The sequence below is a fragment of the Panthera onca genome, chromosome A2 (genome assembly GCF_046562875.1).
Source record: "Panthera onca isolate mPanOnc1 chromosome A2, mPanOnc1 haplotype 2, whole genome shotgun sequence".
Lineage (NCBI taxonomy): Eukaryota > Metazoa > Chordata > Mammalia > Carnivora > Felidae > Panthera > Panthera onca.
This window is the reverse complement of record NC_138340.1, coordinates 96,447,408-96,461,110: the sequence shown is the minus strand read 5'-3', so window position 1 is coordinate 96,461,110 and position 13,703 is coordinate 96,447,408. Positions and strand designations below refer to the sequence as shown.

The 13,703-nt window shown below is 37.9% G+C and overlaps 1 protein-coding gene and 1 long non-coding RNA gene across 8 annotated transcripts in view; one reads left to right on the top strand and one right to left on the bottom strand.

Moving 5' to 3' along the window:
- HEPACAM2 (HEPACAM family member 2) overlaps positions 1 to 9,853 on the top strand; it is a 42,800-nt gene extending 32,947 nt beyond the window's left edge. For 2 of the 5 annotated variants that reach the window (XM_060632462.3, XM_060632460.3), the window contains exons 5-10: positions 282 to 407; positions 497 to 521; positions 613 to 650; positions 2,006 to 2,079; positions 5,841 to 5,950; positions 9,182 to 9,853. In XM_060632462.3, the coding sequence (XP_060488445.2) occupies positions 282 to 407; positions 497 to 521; positions 613 to 650; positions 2,006 to 2,079; positions 5,841 to 5,950; positions 9,182 to 9,185 (377 nt within the window). In that variant the 3' untranslated portion in view covers positions 9,186 to 9,853. Of the gene's footprint in view, positions 1 to 281; positions 408 to 496; positions 522 to 612; positions 651 to 2,005; positions 2,080 to 5,840; positions 5,955 to 9,181 lie in introns of those variants that run through there. The other 3 variants (XM_060632464.3, XM_060632461.3, XM_060632465.3) reach the window with 2 other exon arrangements.
- The window catches only part of LOC132679176 (uncharacterized), a 103,381-nt gene continuing 89,999 nt past the window's right edge, over positions 322 to 13,703 (bottom strand). For 2 of the 3 annotated variants that reach the window (XR_013553988.1, XR_013553989.1), the window contains 3 exons: positions 3,694 to 3,757; positions 2,852 to 3,059; positions 322 to 2,186 (listed from right to left, as the gene is read on the bottom strand). This is a non-coding gene — a long non-coding RNA (uncharacterized LOC132679176). Of the gene's footprint in view, positions 2,187 to 2,851; positions 3,060 to 3,693; positions 3,758 to 9,124; positions 9,210 to 13,703 lie in introns of those variants that run through there. The other variant, XR_009610000.2, reaches the window with a different exon arrangement.

The following is a 13,703-nucleotide window of genomic DNA, read 5'->3' as shown; positions in this document are numbered from 1 at the left end:
TATCCTTAGCAAATTTAGGCCATTGTGATCAAATCGCTCTGTGTCCTAAAATAAGTGCATTCCTTCTGCTTGGTCTTTCTCATTCTCACTCACCTGCTCACTCTTGCTCTCTCATGTTCTCTCTCTCTCTCTCTCTTTCTCTCTACATATAAACATAAAATAAGTAATATATAATATACAGATGCAGTAATGTCCCCAGGTAAAGCATAAAAAAGTCAAACCATATAGTAACTTATTATTGATCTTTAATAAAAATATTTAAAATATGTCTTTTTATTTAGGACTCGAGAAGCTTGCACAAAAGGGGAAATCATTGTCCCCTTTAGCAAGTATAACCGGAATATCACTCTTTTTAATTATATCCATGTGTCTTCTCTTCCTATGGAAAAAATATCAACCCTATAAAGGTAGGTTAAAATTAGAAAGAAAATTTACAAATGGTTTTATATATGTGCTAAAAATTACCTTACTGTGTTTTTTTTCCTCTTGGTTTTAGTTATAAAACAGAAGCTAGAAGGCAGGTAATACATACATTTCTACAAATATAATTTTTTCTTGAATGCCTTTTCCTCAGTTATTATCAGTAACAGAAATGCCTCTTTGTCTTTTCAGACCAGAAACAGAATACAGGAAAGCTCAAACATTTTCAGGTAATGGCTATGCTGAAAGGGACTAATGTAATGTTAATGTATATTAATTAATATTGCTCATTTTAATTATTATATATAATGTACTATTGATGTAATATAATTCATATAAGGTATGAACTGCTATAATGCAAACAATCCCTTAACTTTGAATAGTGCCCTCATTTTACAAAGTGCTATCCCTTGAATTGGTTTTACTGTAAGTCATACAAATCTGTAAAATAAACCTGAAAGGCACTGAACTCCATTTTATAGGCTAGAGAACCAAGGCTCAGAGATTAAGTCACTTGCCCACCATCACTGAGTTCTTCTGAATCCTAATTTATTGATCCTTTTATTATTTTGAAAATGCCCAAGACCCTCTCACTTCATTCATTCCTAAAGCAGGGACAATGCTGGCAGCTCCCTCCCCAGGAGCAGTGGGCAGGGAAGTTTGGCAGGTTTGCTGCTTCTTTGTCCCCAGCTGGCCCCCTTATTGCCCTTCACTATTGATTCCCTACTGAGTTGTTATAAATTAAGAATGGGGCTACCCTCCAGGCCTTGGAGTCACATGATGCTGGGTTTCAGTGCCCTGTATGCCACTTTTTCCCAATGTCACCTTGGGAAAATTAACTAATTTTTTCTGACCTCAATTTTCCTCATCTATATAATGGAGGTAATTACTGCCCCCTCCCTCCACCAGGGCCATGAGGAGAATTAAATACAATGATGTAGGTGGAGTGCCTAATATGCCAGGATGCTTAGTGAATGTGGGTCTGCATCCTCTTATCAAGCCCCAGAGACCATCTGGTTCCTCCCAACCACCCCACTCCCATCATTTTACAGATGATAGTTTGGGTGATGTTGATATTACACTGCATTATATTTTGTACATATGGGCAGCTACAATAGTACATTATATATAATAATTTAAAATGAATAATATACATTATACATTGATATTAGTAGTTCTGGTGGTCTCTATTTTAGATCTGACAGGGTGTAATAAATACTATGTGTAGACTAAGAGATGCTGTGATTCCCAGGCTGAAGCCTTGGTGTGCTAACTCTCTGAGTTAGTTACAAAGGACAAAACTGCCCACGTGCGTTTATTTGACTATATGATACACCATTCCCACATCAGGCTTTAAGAATAATTGTCCCAATTCAATTCCAGTTCTCAGCTTCAGAATGAGTGATTTCCAACACTGCTTAGTTGACAATATGACCACAGGGAATTAGTAAATGTTAAATTGGTTTTATACACATATCACTTGAAACAAACAATAACGGTAAGTTTTACAAAGTCTTAAAAAAAAAAAACTACAATAGCAGATGGAGGTATTTGATTTGTAAGTAGTATTTGTTTTACATTTCAGGCCATGAAGATGCTCTGGAAGACTTCGGAATATATGAATTTGTTGCTTTTCCAGATGCTGCTGGTGTTCTCAGGGTTGGTTTTCCTAATGGCTGATTAACCAGAGGTGTAAGCAGCATTCACTTAAGTGCTTGGGCAGTGTGGTCAAGTGGTTGCACTACCTTCAGCAGAGTTTGCTCGCTCTGTAAAGAAAGATGTTGTTGGATCTGAGGAGCTAAAGCATCTTTTGTGGCCTTTATAAATAAGGCTAACACGAATTAGGAAGTTACACTAATTCGTAAACATTCTTTACCTGGTAAGCTCAGTGAAGAGAAAACCAGCTAGGTTGAAGTTCAAGAGAACCGAACAAATAGGGAATCGGGGACCCTGATTTAAATCATTTTGCATCACCTTCATGGCTACAGCCTGTCACTTCACTGAACTCTCTGTCTATACCTCAGTTTTTTCTTCACTTCCCCTCATGTTTTGCGGAGACAATTGATCATACCCTTATGCTGTTCAGAAGAAAGGTACTATGTAAACCCAAATTATGCAAGTGCACATCTTTATTTTTATCCTAAAGTTGCCTGCGATGCAAGAAGGGGAGCTTTTATACTGTTGAAACATTTTGTTTTTCAGTGTGCAAAGACAAGATCTTTTAAAACAATCAGTTTTGTTTAACAGACATAAAGAATGTTCTCTAATCAGCTCATTAACATTTTTATAGAATTTTGTAAGGCCTCTGCTTCCTAGTTCCCCTATAATAGCTCACTTAGGGAAGGGACCATAAACAGACTACTTGCTTTGGGCATTTTCCTTTTTTTTTCTTCTTAAAGAACTATTTGTCATTAGGGATTAGTTACCTCACCTGTTTAGTGAATTCTATCAATGTGTACGGTTCATCCAGTAATTTTCCTAGCCACCGACTTTATTTCACAAATGCCATGTGAGTAATAGAGGGAGACTGATTGGATTTCATCCTTCTGAGGGCAAGTCGGCAGCACCAGCTCCCACATCATCACAAAGCTTTGCACTGCCCTATTCAGTCTCAGACAGCATTGACTCACCTTTCACTTCTACAACCAAAAAGACAAAAATAAATATTTGTAGATCAATTATTTCAAACAGCTTCTCACCACAGCAGAAAGCACCCCTCTCAGGTGTGGCTTTTAAGTAGGAAAGCAGGAAACTGAAGAGCTAATAAGACTTAGAATTGAATTTTTGAAGCTGGGAGTTTCTTTATTTAAAATAATGCAGTTTGGGGGTGCCTGAATGGCTGTCGGTTAAGCGGCCAACTTCGGTTCGGGTCATGATCACTGGTGAGTTCCACCTCTCATTGGGCTCTGTGCTGACAGCTCAGAACCTGGAGTCTGCTTCAGATTGTGTCTCCCTCACTCTCTGCCCCTCCCTCACTTGCACTCTCTCTCTCTCTCCTCAAAAATAAATAAAACATTAAAAATTTTTTAATTAATAAAACAACGCAGTTTTTATTCCTAGGAATTCATTAGAAAGGAGTGGGATCTATGTAAAAAATTTAAATTTAGCCTGTGATTAATCAGTACTCGGTTTCAAGATGTTATTTCAGAGGACCTCTATTTGCCCAAAATACTATAATCCCTAAGAACATGAGGCAGAGAAATGAACACTTTGACTACATATCAGCCCCACTTATTTCTGTCATAAGTACAATAATGTAATTTGGAGCCATACCAATCTTCAAAGCCGAAAATTCCTGAGGAATCAGTGAAGGTTCTTCAACTGCTGGTGCCAGGTGCTTTGGGAAAAAGTGAGAAATCAACACCAACAACAGAAAGAAAAGCATGAGCAGCAGGACACGTGTAGGAGAACCTATGTGGGAAGAAGCTGGCATGGTGGTTCTGTGTAAAGATTAGCAGCCAAATGCAATGGCTTTGAGAAGAAAGGGAAAAATAATATTAAAACCAAGATATCAAAATTGAAGTTAAGAAGGGAAACAAACTCAATTACTAACTTTTGGGGTTTTTAAAAATGAGAATAATCTCTTGGCTTGTTGTGGCACACGTACACATGGACTCCTCCTCCTCTCTCTACTTGCTGGAATTTTGCTGTCCGTTTAGCACCTCTTTGAGGAATTGGACAGAAAGCAAGGGCATGAAAGGAACAAATTTATTACTTGTTGCCAGCTCTAATATTAACTTAGGTAATATTAAGTAAGTAAGTTATTATCTAAAGATTGCTTTTATCATAGGTCCTGGACACCCCCATACCAAAGAAAATCAAGAGTTGATCTCAAGTACACTTGACCCTTGAACATCATGGGGGTTAGGGGTGCCAACCCTACCCAGTCAAAAATCTGCCTGTAACTTTTGACTTCCCCCAAACTTAACTACTAATAGCCTACTGTTGACCAACAGTCTTACCAATAACATCAACAGTCGGTTAATGCATAGTTGTCTTATATACTGTATTCTTACAATAAAATAAACTAGAGAAAAGAAAATGTTGGGTGGTTCAGTCAGTTAAGTGTCTGACTTCAGATCAGGTCATGATCTCGTGGTTTGTGAGTTCAAGCCCTGCATCAGGCTGTCTGCTGTCAGCACAGAGCCTGCTTTGGACCCTCTGTCCCCCTCTCACTCTGCCCCTCCCCCACTTCTCTCTCTCTCTCTCTCTCTCTCTCTCTCTCTCTCTCTCACACACACACACACACACACACACACACACTCTCTCAAAAATAAAAAAAATAAACATAAAAAAAGAAGAAGAAATGTTAAGAAAATCATAAGGAAGAAAAAATATATTTATAGTATTGTCCTGTATTTATTGAAAAATATCCATGTATAAGTGGACCTGCACAGTTCAAAGCTGATTTGTGCAAGGGTCATCTGTACAAACTGTAAACCAAAATCTCCTTGGCACATAAATGAGAGGATGAATCACATATCCTAGGGCTGCGCTTTGAGAACTTTAGCAAGTGGAATGGAAACAGTTTCCAAAGAAAACACAAAGCTAAGATGTTCCAATGTAACATAGCAGGCTAAACTGGAATGAGTTGTCAGATGATTTATCAAGGGCAAGAGTCCTCTAGGTGGAGCTGTATAAACAGGGAGGCCTGAAAATAGGAAATGTGATGAAAATCGGAATAGCTCGGGATGAGGAGGGGAACCAGACTTTACCTAACTAATTGGAATGCAATGTTTACAGGGAAAAAGAACATTATCGGATACAAGAAAGGGGAGTTAATAAAACATGAATGCCAGTTTTAATAAAAATGCATGTTGGCTTTTACCAGGCAGAAATATACTACAATACTTTCCACATTCTTCCAAGCCTTTAGTTTTTAGAACCCACTACTGCATTCAAACCAAAACATCTCCCTTTGTGTTCTATATTTCTTGGTACTTGTCTTTATTAATTTGCAGTGTGATCAGGGCTTTTGGTTGTGCATTATTTTTTTCTATTCAACCATCCTTGCATGTATAATTGGCAAGTAGTGTCAAAAAGCTAACTGAGATGTAATATAAAAGATAATCATATATGCTCTCTGGTTCTAAGCTATCCTGATATCTTCTCTTTTGCTATTTTTTCTTTCTATTATATTTCCTTTACAGTACTGCCAGCTCTTTTTCTTAAATGAAGAAAAAAAAAGCGATAGCTTTTGTCAAGCTCTTCCTCTTCTGACTTCATAGCTATGCTGCCACACAAACTACCATAGGGTAAGTGCAGGAAACTGTAGCAAGGAGAAATGAACATCGTAGGGAAGATAACCAGATCTAGTTCTCTAATCATCACTACTTCCAATTGTTTTCAACCATGCAGTAGAGTAGACACGCTATTTACTAGTCTGCTAATTTTTTTTTTTAATGTGCCACATTTTCTAGATGCCAAGCAGGTCTGTTCCAGCCTCTGATGGTGTATCAGGACAAGATTTGAACAGTACAATTTACGAAGTCATTCAGCACATCCCTGCCCAACAGCACGACTGTCCAGAGTAAGTATGAACTTGCATTTGGTGATGCTACTTTGGAGAGGCTCAGCATTCAGTCCCTGCTTTCCCCAGAATTTATTGAAAGACTCAGAAGAAATAAATTAAAACAGGAAATTACAGCTTCTGTACATTTGAAGAAATTTCCCCACTGGAAAATAATTTTAGGGAAAAAATAGATAAACACAAGTATCTCCTAGGATTGTGCACTTGGGCCAGCGGACTAGGCGCAGAGCTCTGGAATCCAGTGTTTCCCCCAGTGAATCTACATCTGGGTATGAAAGAGATTTTCAGGCAGGTTTGCAAGCCATTTCTGGTTATCTTGATGATTTTCCAATGACTGTGGTGGTTTTGGAGCCAATGATCTGTTACTACAAATAGGACCAGGAAAAAAAAAAAACCTACAAAATATGCACAGCTCTGTCACCATCAAATGCCCAACGTCTTACAGATTCATAGTCTACTCTCAAGTGAACAGAATCACAGCAAGGACTGGCCTCACGCCCAGAGAGGATAAAACCTGAGCTTAGGCCAAAGCCAGGAAACTACTTATCTAGTTAACCTCAGGGCTGACACTAAGGAGTTGCCCTCCCTTCCCAGCCAGGGAGAAACTAAGCCTACAGCTTTTTGAAATAATGAAATGAACTTCCCTTTTTTGTGCTGTAGTTGCCCACAGGCATAACTGCCACAAATCATCTTCCATCGTTTCTTTATTTGTCATTTATTGACTTTGAAAAGAACATCAATAACCACACGGCAGGAACTTCCCCTCTGGCAAAAGAAACAGTGCTAGCAAAGTAATTCAGGCACACCTCTGGATAAATACCAAAAATAACAGCTAGCAGTGGATGAATGCATGGGAAATCATCTTAGCAGGAGGAGACCAGTCCTGGGGGTGGCAGGGGGGGACTCTGTAGTCATTTAAGGGCTAAGTGGTGAGACATCTCAGAAGACCCATCAATGCACTCCTTCTTGACCCAGGGTGCCTGGAGAAAAGGGAGTCAGGTAATTTAGAAGCAGACCCTGACAGAGCTAGGAACTTATGGTTTGAAAAGAAAAGAAAATGTTTTAAAGAATTATATTATTAATCTAGTAGAACACAAGAGTCGGAATATTATTCCATGACAGTTAAAAAACAAAACAAAACCCTACCTCTCAAAAATGATACCTGACTCTCTTTACTTCTGGAATAGAAAATAAGGGATATTTTTCTTTGTTACATATAAGGAACAGAAGGAGTTTTCAGAGTATATCTGCTTCCCAATTTTGAGATTATATCCAATTAAAAATGTTATCCTATTTAAATTCATGTGTTTTTCTATATGTCTTTCACTCTGCATTATCTGTTTTTTTCCAATTAGAAGGCAAACAATACAAATGAAAACTTGAGGTTTATCTTTTAAAGCTCCCAAATATAAAATAAATGCTGATTTATTTATAAAACTGTAGAATATGGCAGCTACAGTTTCAGAACACAAAATAAAATGATTGGGTTAGTTTTGTGTGTGGAGGGAAAAAAACACTATCTCTAAGTTAAAAAAGAAAATCACCCTCTGAAACTAGACTGCTTTCAGACATGAGCAATATCTTTAGGGTTTCTTGGGAATATAAAACTTTATTTCAGAAATAAACTTGGAAGGTTGAAAATAAAGCAGAAATGCTTTTTTTTCTAGCACCTAAAGGACTATTCGAAACTGCTATTGAGGACATGCTCCCTCAAGGGGCAGCAACCCCAGAACCCAAGTTCACACCCCCTGTCCCCCTCCCCATCTCCATTGCCTGTTTTCACCTCCTTTCCTGTCTTCCTAGTCTTTCTTGGCTTCCCTTTGTGCATCTTTGTCTTCCAAAGACTCTCTTTTCCTTTACCTCCATCCTTGGATGTCTGCCTCTCTGAATCTTTCCTTCTTTTTTCTTCTTTCTCTGGAAAACTGTCTCCCTTCTCTCTAAAATCTTTTAAAATTTCCTTCTTCTCCCTTTCTTCCAACTCATACTAAAGGGGAGCCAACATTTTTTAAAGTGTCATTTTCCTTGAATACCGACTTATTTTACCTATTCTAAATTTTAACAATGAACAAGTACAGTGCTTTCTTTTCTTTCATCGGAAACTGTTATACACTTATTTTATTTACAGCCAATCTATAAACATTTCCAGACTATTAACTATCTGCTAAGGATAGAGGTTAAGTAAGGCTCAGTCTTTTAAGGATTCCATAGTTTAGTGGACTCTTGTTTGTTTATTTTAGCTAAAGACTCATGGTCCTTAGTAGAATAAATATTCCTCAATAAAGCAAGTATTCCCTAAACATACAGAGGCTATTTTTCTCTCCTGACTGCCTATCACTTTATTCTTTAAGTCCAGTTAAACTTAACGATCAATTTTATGAATATGTAGTATTACAGGTGGTTAGTGAATCTCTCTCATTTCCCCCATTCCCAAAGTGAAAGTGCCAACTCTGGGTAAAGAAAAATAACTTACTGCTTTTTTCTACCTCTGTTTGACAGTTGCTTCTGTAATAGAAAAGACAGCCAAAAAATTCTTTCTTTGGCTCTTAGATTATTCTAGCAGTGTTGTTTTCATTACTGCATGTGTCTGTTACCTAATTGGACTGGTGTTTAACAAATTGGTAAGTTGACCTGTTTTCGTATTTTAGTACTCAGCTGTTATTTGTTTATTGAACTGATGGGTACATTTATTTAAATGCTATCTGTTGACCTCATGGAATGCTCCAGGCACAGTTTGTTTTAAACCCATGACTGGCGGGGCACCTGGGTGGCTCAGTCGGTTGAGTGTCCGACTTCTACTCAGGTCATGATCTCGCAGTTTGTCAGTTGGAGCCCCGTGTCGGGCTCTGTGCTGACAGCTCAGAGCCTGGAGTCTGCTTCAGATTCTGTCTCTCTCTCTCTCTCTGCCCCTCCTCCACTCACGCTCTGTCTCTCTCCCCTTCGGAAATAAATAAACATTTAAAAAAAAAATTATAAACCCATGACTTGGCTGTTGAGTCATTTGAGTAAGTAAACCTTTTACTAAACCTTTACTTTCAAAAGGAAATTATCTACAGAATTCAGTGATTGCTTACTCTTTACACTTACTGGCTTATAAATGTAATTTTCTTGAACTAGTTTAAAACACTCGTTATTTGCAGCTATTGAAAGGAATAAAAGAGTTTAAGGTTCTTCTACCTGGGGAACTGGAAATCTGTAGAATATTTTATGCATCTTGTAACATCTCTTTGCCAGGTGAGCATTCTTGGGTAAAGCTGTGCACCGGAGTGAAATAATGAAGGAACATTTTGAGGAAAAAAAAGTGGAAATGTATATTCACCCGGAATCAGTGAAGAAATCAAGCCCAATACCTCTTACTCATTACTCCTTTTTAATGCAGAATATAGTCATTTATAAAACTGGACTGAAGGTTTCCCAGCATACACACAATGCATTGTGCTACAGAGGAACATGGTGGGAAAATAGTTCTCAGTGGACAGTCTTTATCATGCTGACTGAGAGGAAGAAAAAGACGGGACTTTCCAATCACTCTTTTCATATCAAATTTCTCTAAAAAGCTCAATTAGTTCTAATCTATACTTCCACTTTCAACAACATTGACTATCCTATTTGAGTGACGAATGTGGAAACTTCATGTTTGTAAAATTTCCAGCAGGCTTTGTTTTATTAAATTCTCATTCATGCCAAACTACTATACTAATTTTAAAAAATATTATTCCCAAATTTCCTTCTTGCTATTTGTACCACAGAATAAGGGTGACCATCACAACAGCAAGACTTGCCTTCTCCTAGGTTGTCAATTACCAATGGCTTTTTTGAAAAGAAATAAAACACTGAAGGAAATGACATTTTTATTTTTGTTCAAGGAAAGATGAATTCAAATAAATTATTCTGGTTTTGCTTTTATGTGGCCTTGATTCTTTGTCTGGTAGGGCAAAATTTTGACATAAAAGTCAGATGGTACAATTAGATTTTTTATCCTTGTTTCTCAATGTGCAATAAAGTATAGATGGTAGAGAGCTACTAAAATAAGAATCTTGCTCTTTCATTGCTTTTTTTTTTTTTCAGGCTTGAAATTTTTACTTTATTGATTGCTGATTCTGGGAAAGATCTCCCTACTTGTATATTGCTGTATTAAAAAAATCAGATAGAGGGGTGTCTGGGTGGCTCATTCAGCTAAGTGGCTGGCTCTTGATTTCGGCTCGGATCATGATCAAGCCCCACATTGGACTCTGCACTGATGGTACAGAACCTGCTTGGGATTGTCTCTCTCCCTCTCTCTTTGCCCCTTCCCTGCTTGTGCTCTCTCTCTCTCTCTCAATAAATAAGCATTTTTTAAAAATCAGTTAGAGACCAAGTGGTAGAATCAGAAAACACCAATTTACAACCTCCAAGTGAAATAACTGATTCAGATACCAATCGTCATGAGGCAAGACTGCTAGATAAATGGTACCATATAAAACTACCAGATGACCAAGCATCAGGTTGCAGAAACTGTGAAGGGAAGGTGGCCTGAGGCCTAGAGAGAAGTAAGTACACAAAGTAGCACAAGGGAGCTGGGCAGGATGCAAGAGGCCCAGGGAGTGGGGACAGTAAGGTCATCTGAGTGTGGTGGATCTGGAAGACGAAAGATGGATATTTGTGTGTAATGACATTGGCTACAAACACTCTGACCTGGCAGTGCCACACTTTAAGATTTCCTTTTGGCCAAATAAAGGTAGCAACAACCCAAATATTCAACAATCGGGGGTTTTTAAATGACATGAGATCCATGCAGTGGTTCACACTGTAACTATTAAAAAAGAAGATATACACCTGTATTTACTGACTTGAAACTACTATTATTGTACACTATTATTTTATACACTTCTTTTTCAAAGTGTTTCAACTGAACCACTATTTTTACACTGTACTTTCCAGGTTTTCACAGAAGCAGATGGTAAAAGGAAAATTAAGACAGCCCACAGCCCCTTTCTGGTCTTCTTTCTCTGCCACCTTATGCATTTTTTCTGCTGGAAAAGTCCACCAGTCCCACCACAAATATTTTCTTTTGCATTTGGCAAAAACTGTTTTTATCTAATTAGAAAAAGAAGTAATGCCCATTGTAAATATACATATATGTACATACATACTTGGAAATGCAGAAGGCTAACCATAAGATACCTAAAATCACCCATAGAGAGTAGATCTTAAATGTTCTCACAAGAACAGCAAAAAAAAAAATTGCAGTCATGTGAGGTGATGGTTGTGTTAACTAACCTTATTGTGGTAAATTATTTCACAACATGTGCATGTACCAAATCATCACACCTTAAACATATACCATGTTATATGTCAATTATATCTCAATAAGTCTAGAAAAATAATACAAAATCACTTGTATTCTCTCTCAGAAATAGCCTATTAACATTTTCCTAGATTAGTTATGCATGTATTCATTTATACACCTTCCAGTTCTGGGAAGGATTTATGGTTTATATGATTCAGCTCATATAAATGCATGATGTAACAAGAAAATATTCCAAAAAAATAAAGTTGATACAGAAAACAGGATGAAGGAACAATGTGAGTTTACAAAGGCAAGCTGAAAGCAGAAATGGTGTTAATAACCAGCATGATGAATTCCCCTTCATCTCTTAGTATTGTTTTATATACCACCAAGATCACACGGCATATACAGGTAGATGTCTAAGGAGGTACTTCTAAACTGAATGCAAGATGTAACTGTCAGAGCCAAAGAAAGGTTGCAGCCCCATCGCAGGGCTGGGAGACAGTAACTTTCCCAGCCACCACTCCTCACAGGTCCATCTGCCTCTCCCCTCCTTTCTCCATCTCGAATCCCCTTCCCCCACCCCACCCCCACATGCCCAAGCATCTCTTTCTTGGAGACCAGACTGACTACAGTGAGCTGCAGCTGTACCTCTGTGTTCCCCTCCCAAGACCCAGCCCTGGAACACTTTAAACCACAGACCATCTTATACAGCCTTTTCTACAATAGTTAATCACACACTCACATGATTCACACCAAAGTCCTATAAAGAGCATATGCACCAAGGCAGGTGTTTGCATTCCTTTTTTTGATTTGTGTTTTTGGTTTGGTTACCTTTGTGTATCCCTCCAGAGTATCTTACCACAAACCAAAGGAGACACAAACACATATTTTTGTTTTTTCCAACTCACTTTCCAACCACTTGTAATGCCTCTCATTTCTGTATTGCTCTCTCCCCTGCACAAACACACAGACTCTCCGAGAGCATGGTTCCACTCAAAGCAACAAGGAATTGCTGAAGGGAGAAATGCACAAGGATCTAGAATCCAATTAACTTTTGCTGTCATTGGTGTGTGACACTGGATGACTCACTGCTTTTGTTAGTAAATGGGAATGAAAATCTCATAAATTAATCAAGTTTCCAAGGGAAGTGATGAACCAAACCCAGGTGTTTACCTAATTAACAAATTAATCTTTAAAAACCAGCCTGAATTTCTTTCCTTATTACTAAACATAATCTTAGCTGAGCTCTTGTTAAAATGTTGACCTTTACATTACTGCTTCTCACTTGGAATAGAATTATATTCCTGGTATTCATTAAAGAGTATATCCTACAGATAGAATTTTAAACAAAGAAAAATAAAATACTTATGAATAAGACATAGTTTCCCTTGTTTTTCTGGCCATTTCTGTGTTTCCATGTTAATAAGACAATTTCAGTTAAAACAAACTGCACACGTACACTCAAAGATAGTCCATGTGATCAGTTTTACAAGATCATAGCACCTTATGAGGTTTTGTTAAAATAATAAAATTGAGTGATAACACAGTACATGGCATATGGGTAGTATTTTACTATATATATTATTAAAGATTTAATTTGTTTTTAGGAAGTTTTTATTTTCTGTTTCTATATTACTGTGTATGCCTGTGAATTCCTATGTGATTCTTATATGTTCCTCTAAAGCTCATGTTCAAATATACATGAATGTATATGTTTTAGTTTCATGAAGCTGTAAAAAAAGCAAAGCTTTCTTTCTCGCAAGCAGACGTGGAAATCAGACATAGCACTTGGATTTAACACTGTTACTTTCTGTCCTTCTCATCTCTGAGATACAATGTTTATTGGCATTACCATGTTAACCTTGAGGTTTATAAACACTTTCATACCCATTACTGACCTTGATCTTCACAAGATCAACTTCGTGGGCTATCATAAGCATGCCCATTTTACAGATGAAGAACAGAGACTCAGGAAGTTAAAAGACTGTGAAAATCACCAAACCAGTGAGTGGCAGAGCTGATCCCTACACCGCACTTCTGGCTCCAAAGTCCAGGGTCAATTGCAACGTACCACATTATTTCTCTGGACAGAGCATGCTGGAGTAGAGGGCATGCCAACTTTTCTTCTGTCAGTCCTACTTTAGGAACTTCGTTAGTTTCAAATACTATTGGCTCCCCAGCAAACAGTTGATTTCATTTTCGGGTCAGAACTTTCTCACTTGAATATACTCCTAGGGAAGATGACAACTCAACTGCTTGCCATACAATGGGACATAAACTGGCAGATTGCTTCCTCCCTACAGCAAAATTCCACTTTAGGTTAATGACAAGATTTCTGAAGCTTTGGAGCTGTCAGCTCCTTAAATTCTACATAAAGCAGTTGTCCCAGGAGGTTGACACTTCAGAGACTCTCAGGATCACATATTCTTCTGAGTGTCCCATATGGCATCCATCCTGACATATGTGCTTTAGAACACAGACAAT